We start from the raw sequence: 9,302 nt of genomic DNA, 5'->3' as shown, positions 1-9,302 counted from the left end.
TTAAGGTTTCACATTTCACATTCCCTCTTGAAACTTATGTGTTGTAGTTTCTCAACTCTACTTATGATGTTTTCTCTTTTTTTTCCTTTTGTATTTGAATGAATTAGGGGGGGAAAAAATGCATGCAGTTTAGCTTTTCTATTGTTTCTGTTTTTCATTATGCTTTTAAAGCATTTTGTAGATGCACATCAACTTTGTCCAAATTCTCTCCAAGGTTTTAACTAAATGAATCAAAGAAAAAAATACAGAAAAACAACTAAAGGTCAGAAGTTTGATGATACAACTAATAAAAAGTATTGTATCAGTCCCGATATCAACCCAGTATTTACTTGGTATGATATCAACACCAAAATATGTGGTACTGCACAATGCTCCATTACAGAAAAAGTGAAATAACTAAAATAACCCAGGTCTTTAATACCATAAAAATCACAACACCGAACTGTAAATTTAAACTTGTTTTAATCAAGGAAATCTTTATATTTTCACTCTGGGGGAAAAAAAAAAAATAAAAAAATAAAAAAAAATCTGGAACTTTAAAATCACATCTTTGTTTTATGAAAATTAACTTTTTATTTTTTTTAATTTTTTTTTCTTTAGTCATGAAATTCCTTTAGATAATACATTTTCTTTTATACGTATTTGAAAATATCTTTTGCTGGTTTTGCTTTAGAATATATGTAAGCAGATTTCTTTATTTTAATTTCAATATTCTTCTCATTTTGGGGGAAAAAAATAAAATAAAATTCATCAATGCATATCAGTCCAGACGTCGGATACAGCAGCTGTACCAGACATCCATCATCGTTCCGGCCCCCGGACCACCACAGAGAGCCTGGTGGTGGGGGGGGAAGAGAAAAACTCCTCGCCGTTTCTGATGCAGCGCTAGAAAGTTGGACCCTAGTGACCGTGTTGTTGCTGTGTGTTGTCCATCATGAGGCCTGCTCCCCGCGTGTTTAAAACAGCGACCACCAGGGATGCTCTGGTGCTCGCCCTTCTGAAAACACCGTGAATTTTGCTTCGCTAAAACAATTGTATGTATAACATAAAACCCAGCTGATCTGCACTGTAACTGACTGCTGGAGTCAAAGCTTTAATTTATTCTATGACCCCCCCACCCGCCCCTCTGGACCCCCCTGTGCTGTGAAGATAATCCTCCCCCTGACATTTTGGGTAATCTTTTCAACGAAGAGCTTACAGATCTCAAACGTCCCTCTCTGGTTCTCTCTGGACCAGAATAGGATGATTGCTCACCTTCTCTATTCTCCATAAACTCCAGCACAGGAAAAAACTCATCTTAAGCAGGTCCTCACTCTTTAAATATGAACTATATGTTCCAAACTGGATGGTGGTCATTGGTTTCAGTCCTAGTTATTAAAAACCAATCAGCTGGTTTTAGTAGCACCTCTCTCTCTTCTTTTTTTTCTTTAAACATAAAAGCATAACTCATCCTTTTTTAAAAAAAACAATGAGAAATATCTCATTTGCGCATTTTTTCCACTTTCAGAGAATCACACAACCACTCCAACCCTTAACCCTACAAACTTTTTTGAGATAATACACCAATAAGTCCCTGAACATGTACTTTTTACGCCACAATACTTTTTAGTAGGCTATTACAGCACGATTTGTCATGCACTTTTAACTGTCGCTTCTGCTTTTTTTTTTCTTCTTTAATGAAAAATACCCCTAATGTCGCACATCTGTCGTGTAGCTTGGACTAACAGCTGCTGTAATTCTCCTGCTCAGTCGTCATCCACGTCGTCCCCCTCGGACTCCTCTCTCCTCTCGTACATCTTGTCCCTCTGCCGCTCCTGGATCTCCTTCATCTCCTCGGCGTACCTGCAGAAGGCTCCTCCGAACTTGCCCCAGGCTTTGAACGGGATGGTGATAGAGTTCCTGTAGCTGGGCTTCACCTCGCTCACGCGCAGGAACACTCCGTATTTGTTGGAGCCGACGTCGAAAAAGAACCGCTTAGAGTCCACCATGATGGAGGTGCCCTCGGGAAGCTCGCTGTAGCCCCCCGCGGCAGTGCCCCCCGTCAGCTCCTCGTCGTCTCCCCCGTAATCATCTATGAGCTTAGCCAGGGCGTCTCTGAACTCTATTAGCCCTTGCGCCGGAAGGGCAATGGTCTGGCCGGCCAGCATGCCACCCACGGGCCCCCCGACCCCAAAGCCAGGTCCGCGGTTTACGGTTTGCCGGATCCGCAGGAACCTACCCCGCTGGTTCTCCTTCAAGTCCAGGTAGTACTTGCGGTTTTCCCGGACAAGAAACTCGCTCTTTAGAGCTCGCCTCGGCCCACCATCTTCACCCGCGGTGGCCTGGGCTATTTGCTCCGGAGTGCTAGGCCCCAGCTGGGCGTAGTGCTCGATGAAATCCCCGAGGTAGTCACGGAACTCCGCCGCAACTGACAGCGAGAGGGTCAAGCGACTTTTGGAGCCCCCGGCCCCTACCTCGGCAATTTTAATGAATCTGCCTTTACTGTTCTGTTTGACATCCAAATAGAAGCGCTTGTTCTGAATGTCGAGGCGCTTAGACGCCAGCTCCTGGGTCTCCTGGTCCCGCTGAAAGTGCTGGAAGCCGCCTCCTCCTCCTCCGCTACTTCCACCGCGCTCACTCCCACTGTCGCCATCCGCCATCTTCAGCTCCACCATTCGGCTTCTGCCCCCCTCTTTCTGAGCAGCAGCTCGCTGCGTGCAGTCGTCAGCCAGTGTCGACTGCCAGCCCTCCCCTCACGTTCTCCACTGAAGCGCTGTGATTGGCCCAAACGCTTGCCACTTCGACAACTTCACACGTTTGTGGCGTTTTTTATTGGTCAATAAATTTGCCTATTAGCGTCCATCTTTAATATCACTGGTCAGCCATTGGTCCACAAAACAGTCGAAGTTATGTCAGCGAATACTTCCTTTTTTCAAACATTTTATTTTATTTTATTAAAGTTATAAAATCACAATAGTTGTGTAACATATTTTTTTACTTTTAAAATACGTTTTTGAATAATAGGACAAACAGTTTCTTCTTCAATAATGGATATAACATGACATGACTGTCCAGCTCTTTAACTAAAGCCTGGAGTATTACTTATTGGAAATATAAGTAACTATCAAATGGGCAGATTTTTTTACACTTGTTTTCTAAGCCATTGTGTTGCTACATTGTTGTTGCATTACCCGATTCTGCCAGTGGATGTCGCTGTTGTATACTCTTTATCCACCAGACTCTCCACTTCTCTGTCAAGTGTGACAGCATCCTCTGTAAGATTAAATGACAACTAAAATATGGTTTGGTAATTATGGAAAAAGTCAAATTGACAAGAGCTCTCACAGTACTAACACTAAATTTAAGTCTAGCTCAAGTCACATTTATTTGTAAAGCACATTTCAGCAACAAGGCAGTTCAAAGTGCTTTATAATTAATACATCATAGTGATCAATTATGAAACAAGCAATAAACATTATATTTTGTCAAATACCATCAACAAAATTATCAGGCAAATATACATCAAATATGTTGGTCAATGTTTCACTTTCTACTAATCAAAGGCAACTCTAAACAAGTGGGTTTTAAGCCTTGTTTTTAAATAACTCAGTGTTTCTGTGGTTTTACAGTTTTAGATTAAGATTTTTTGTTCAGATATAAAAAATGGAAGATTTGAAGTTTAATCTACTATATCATTTCTTCAGGTTCTCCCCCCTTTAAGTCACAGTCCAGTACAAACCTGTAAATCAAGTTCCAAACTTTTACCTGCACAGCCAAGCATTGTGAAGGACTTTGTTTCCATGGGAACTTTCATAAAGCCAACAACCTAGAAGCTGTCAGCTGGAAGTTGCTGGAACCTCAGTTTCAATTTCCACAATGGTGCAACAATTACATAATTTCATAGAAAAGGTTTACGGTAAAATGAGACAAAGTTTGAGTTGAAGTGATGAGAAGTATGAAAAAAATCGAGGTTTTCCAACATAATGATGTTACTTTCAAGTAGTTAAAATAAAATAGCACACGACGCTAATGATAGCAGCCATGTTACACACATAGAGTAGCTTTGGAATGATCAAGCATGCTGTTGACATGTTGGTATGGTGGGCCCTGTAAAAATCTATTAGGGCCCCAAAAAGGCTTGGGCCGGCCCTGGCATCAGTGCTACCATTGTGTTCTCGGTGCAAACAAAGAGAAAACAAGTAAACAGCACAATTTTCAAATGATTTTATTTCTTCTAGACAAATGTGATCATATGTAAAAAAGGAAAAAAAAAGTATTTGTCCTGGCTGTGCCCTCTTTTACGGCTCGGTTTTCAGAGAGACATTTCTGGCCATGAAACTGATATGAAAGGAACTTGATTTTTTTCTAACACATCACACACATTCTATGCTGTTACGACAAAGTGATACTTTTAATAACTGTGTAAAGAACATATATCTTTTCAAAATAAAAGTTACACGCCATAGCTTTAACATAAATCACAGCATAATAAAGAAGCACACCTGCACAACAAAAACCTACTTTCACTCTGCTGAGTAACTCGTTTACTCTAGCAGGAGCTGCTCACACAGAACACTCGTGATCATTTTTCTTTATTTTCACAGTCACAACACTTCTCTCTAAACAAACAGCTTCATCTGTCCAGTTTTAAATAGATTCAAACTCTACAGAGACAGATACACACACACAGTTCACATTATTGCACGCCACCCAGTTCAGGTTGGAGTTTTAGGCTATTTAAAGTCTTTTGGAGATGCACTGACCCCATATTAATATCTGTATTTGTCGCAAAATTGAATCCATTTGAAAGAAGGTTTATTTCAGTTTATTTTTTTACATGTTTGACCAAAATAGTCCACCTATTGTTTTTGTTAGATTCAGTTTCTTTATTATTTATGTTAAATTGGCTGTTATACTCACAACTGCACTGACTGAACATATTAAAGTTGGTTTTACGTGTTTGACCAAACTTGTGAAGCTATTGGTGTGTGTATGTGAGCTGTGCTGGTGCAGAGTTACCAAATTATGTCTCAGTTTAAAAAAAGAAATGTTTAAAGTCGACTCAGCTGCACTGGATCGGTATCGGCCCATACTTAACTTCAGATATTGGTATCAGAAGTGAAAAAAGTGGATTGGTTCATCTGTATTGATTAACAGAATGACTTCAGTAGTTTTGTTAAAAAAAAAAATAACAAAAGCTGATGGTTCTGAAGTTGGTTCCAGCATCACTGATCAGTAGTACTGGGGGTACGGTGGGTAGGTTCCTCTGAGGTGAGAGGCGGTGGGCAGCATGACTCCTGGGAGGCTGCTGTACTCGTAGACGGAGTCCAGGGGCAGAGCGGAGGTGCTGGACAGAGGCGAGCTGTACTGAAGGCTGTGAGGGTGAACGTAGGTTGCGGGGGCGGCGGGGTCCGGCACCACCACGGCGGCGGCGGCGGCCGGGTGGTACCGGGGGTACGGGCCGGCCCTGTAGGCCTGCAGCTCGGGGTAATGCAGGAAGTGAGACGCAACATTGGCGTGGGCCAAGGCGTCCTGCACCGTCCTCTTCAGCTTCATCCGCCGGTTCTGGAACCAGTTCCTGATCTGAGACAAACATCACAGAGGGAACGTATGAGGCTGAAGCAAACCGGATGGATGATAAATAATGTTTCATTGAAAAATCAATGTGAAGATGAAACATTTTATTGAAAAAAAAAAATAAAAAAAATAAAAAGTTAAATAAAACTGACATTTTAAAAATCAATTTTTACATTCAGATTTGTTTGGTAACAATAACTAATAAATCCTCTTCTGTCCCAGGTACAAGAAAGGATGTTGAACTTAGTTGAAAGTAAGTAGTTCTTTCGACAACTTACAAGATATTTTCACCCTGATTTATTATGAAGTCACTTGTAACCTGGTTACTATCTTATTTGTCTTTAGTTGTGCCACCCTAAAATTTTTACTGGCCACCCTGATCAAAACTGGTGATGAAAGATTTCTGGAGACATCAATGCCAAAAATATCATGCAATATATGGAGTGCAAGTTTAAAGTGAGGAAATTAAAATAAAATTAAAGTTTTGGAAGGGTTTAAAAAGTTCCAGACAGTGACTGCTTTACTAAAAAACAACCCAAATATCTACTAAGTTCAAAGTAATTAAAAAAAAAAGTCATTTTCCAGGGTTATGAAAGTAACGTGAAAACGTGAAAGTTCTTAGCTACTTTATTAAATGTTAAAATAGAGAACAAACAAAATGTAAAACATAAAGAATGAATTCTGTTAGATTAAAACACATTTTCCAAGTGGTCATTTAAAAAAATCATGAATCGAACTTAAAGTATTAATCACTCCTAATTCCAGTGCATAATTACTGAAGACATTTAGAATTGATGTCTGTTAAAGGTTAAAGGTCAGAACAAGGAAATGATCTGAATTTTTTCTTAAGCTGTCTGCTGAGCAGCAGTGGAAGCTGACTGAGGACAGTCACCTGCTTGTCAGAGAGGTTGAGCTTCTTGCAGAGCTCCGCCTTGTCCTGCGTTCCCAGGTACGCGTTCCTCTTGAACGCCCCCTCCAGGCTGCTGATCTGCTCCGCTGTGAAGGCCGTGCGGGGCCTCCTGCCCACCGGGGGCGACGGTTGAGACTTGGAGGAGGCGCTGACGGCGGGGGCGGAGGGGGAATGAGGCTGACCGCCTTCGCTCTCGTAGCCGGAGGTCTCCTCTTCGGTGCAGCTGCTGAAACCGGCCTCACTTCCTGCTTATTGCCAGAGACAAGCAGGACAGGACTTTACGGGAACCTTAACAACGAGCGGACACAGAGCTGAGCGCCGCTGGTGGTGCTAAATGAAGGGAAACGCAGGGACCACTGTTTCTGCGAAGATTCACAGGAATGCTCAGCGGCGACCACAAGGGGGCGCCAGAGGGTGGGATTTGCCCCCTAGAGAGCCATGTTCAGTTCATACAAAGACAGTCATCTTCCTCAATCAAAGCATAAATGTGAAACCCAATAAATACATTCTAAATATTTTTTTATTATTATTTTCACCTTTGCCCCCCGCAACTTTTTACCTGGACTTGGACTTGCCACCCCAAAGAAAAATTATGTAATTTTAAAGCACATGTTGATGTATTTGTGTAGTCCTTTGAGAAAGAGACATAATTATCTCATAGTTATTGCTTTGCAGATAAATATAGAGAATAGCATTATCTTCTAAAACTAAATACTAGTGAAAACCAACGTGCTTTAGTTCTAATTTGTAATATTAAAGTCCTTAAATTGTTCCAGCTGATACCAAAAAAACATTATACTAGTTCACAAGAACAGACACACCGGTGGTTCCCAAACTTTTTCACCTGGCCCCCCCAGTGGTTTCCAAACATTTTCTGCCCCCCTCCCCCCTATGGATTATAAATAGCTGCCTTTTTTAACGACGTTTGTGGGGTGGGGGTCGACTTTTTGGGGGGCAAAATGACTGTACGTAGCCGAACATAGACAACAACATCAGTAGCCTAAAGGCTACTTGTTAAGCTTAAGGTGATGTATTGATATTATGATATTAGCTAGTCATCTTTTAACTAGCCTGCATCCAACAGCTTTACTCAACTCAGTCGGTTAGTTTGGAGGAAAAACTGTGAAAAGTTCTTTGCGTTTTGCTGGTTGGCTGTCATGATTCTAACACACCTGCGTAGCTCTGCACAGCAGCAGCAGGTCTCCTTCACTGCTGCACAGGTGTAAACCAGCGCGAGCGTCGTTGAGCTCATGTTGCGTTTAAAGGCGTCTCGGAAAAGCAGGTTACCACATGTTAACAACGAATTAAACAGTTTTAACTGCTGATAAAAGTGACAGAGGACTCAGATATGGGAAGTGTGGAAGCCCCTATCAAATTGACATAGGAATAACAGAGAGTTGGCCATTCTAAGGTAAAAACCCAGCGCATACAGCGTTCATGTTTTCTTTCTTTTTTTTTTTTTCATCCAGACGGCTTCCCCCCATTGCAGGGGGGGGGGGGTGCCATTACTGCCATTACAGTTTGGGAACCTCTGCACTAAACTAAGATAAAAGTTATTGAATGTTTTTGCAAAAGTGAAAAGCAAAAGGAAACTGATTACTATAAGAATAGCAGAAACATAAATAACCAGTATCAGCCTAAAAATGAATAAATAATAAAATAAATGAAAAATTGTAAATTCAGTAAGTAGTATATTTTAATTGTTCTATTATTTATTAAAGTTAAGTGAACAAAAATATAAAGCTTTAAGTTTTAAAACCGAAATTTGATTAATAAAATAAAGCGCAGTTTAACTATCCTGATGTTGACATTTAAAATTTTAAATCCAATATTTATTAGTATTTTTAGGACAAGAGTCAGTGGAATTTTTTTTTCCAATAAAGTGCATTAAAAAGCAGCAGATAGCAGTTCTGAACCCGACACCTTTAACTGTTTACAGAGTGAAACTCTCACCCTGATTCCTGGGACACGTTCGGAGCTGAGGAGCTTCCTGGCTGATGGTGTCGATGTGCTGCTGCTGCTCCGGTCCTGGAAGCTTCTCAGGTTTTGGTTTGCAGTAAAAACCTGGCAGGCTCTCTGAATGCGTCCCCCAAGCTGCCGGCCCGGATGCTGGCCCTGCCGGCTTGCTGCTCTGGGCCAGCCACTCGATGGAGAAATGGCCCTTCATCCTTATTGAAGGTTAAAGTTTCTCAGTGAAGAAAAAAACCCCTTTTGTTTCATAAAAAGAAAATTTAAAAAAAGTGAAGCTCAGCTCAGAGTTCAGGTCAGAGGAAAGTTCTCCTCAGGACGGTCACTTGCAAAAGGTCAGAGAGTTATGATTGTATCTCCAAGCAGGAGCCGCATTTATAGCAGCCGTCCCCAACCTGAAGATCAAAGTATGCTGCATCCCCTCCTTCAGTTTTCACAACTGAAGTAATTAAGACGTCCCATTCAGTCTCAATGAGGCTGTTAGAGCCAGGCTCCAGTGAGTCTGGGAAGGACCCCCTTCTGTCCTCCAGCACCCTCCTCCTTCCTGCCTGTAACAGATAATAGACTCACCTCACCCCAGACCGTCTGCAGCTCCTCCACAGCCACAGCCGCGCCGCGTAAAAACACGTGGAGCGGCCATTCTCTGCAGGGGAGACGTTTCCGCTCAGGACCGGTGTGGAAGCGCGTAAAGGTACAGCACCGAATTCATCTGAAGTAGTCTGGAGTCAGGGTTCAACACTCTGGTTTTAATGCAAACCATCCTCAAATGGAATTAATATTGCATCTGTTTTGAGAAAATGTGCTTTTTGTCACTGATTTGGCCCTTTTGAGTATATCTATCTATCTATCTATCTATCTATCTATCTAT

The 9,302-nt window shown here is 41.6% G+C and overlaps 2 protein-coding genes across 2 annotated transcripts; both read right to left on the bottom strand.

Annotated features, from left to right (window-relative positions):
• Positions 1–699: 699 nt before the first annotated feature.
• purbb (purine-rich element binding protein Bb) lies at positions 700–2,861 on the bottom strand. The gene has a single exon (XM_015033624.1). It carries the CDS (start codon positions 2,652–2,654, stop codon positions 1,746–1,748), a length of 909 nt encoding a protein of 302 aa, XP_014889110.1. The 5' UTR covers positions 2,655–2,861; the 3' UTR covers positions 700–1,745.
• A 1,986-nt stretch (positions 2,862–4,847) lies between these two features.
• Positions 4,848–8,665, bottom strand: ved (ventrally expressed dharma/bozozok antagonist). The gene is made up of 3 exons (XM_015033623.1): positions 8,420–8,665; positions 6,449–6,711; positions 4,848–5,562 (listed from the first exon to the last, which is right to left on the bottom strand). The coding sequence occupies exons 1-3, from the start codon at positions 8,631–8,633 to the stop codon at positions 5,212–5,214; spliced, it is 828 nt and encodes a 275-aa protein (XP_014889109.1). The 5' UTR covers positions 8,634–8,665; the 3' UTR covers positions 4,848–5,211.
• Positions 8,666–9,302: the final 637 nt, after the last annotated feature.

This window comes from Poecilia latipinna, unplaced genomic scaffold (genome assembly GCF_001443285.1).
Source record: "Poecilia latipinna isolate Pla-1442-1.1 unplaced genomic scaffold, P_latipinna-1.0 Scaffold274, whole genome shotgun sequence".
Classification (NCBI taxonomy): domain Eukaryota; kingdom Metazoa; phylum Chordata; class Actinopteri; order Cyprinodontiformes; family Poeciliidae; genus Poecilia; species Poecilia latipinna.
This window is presented reverse-complemented; position numbering and strand designations above follow the sequence as displayed.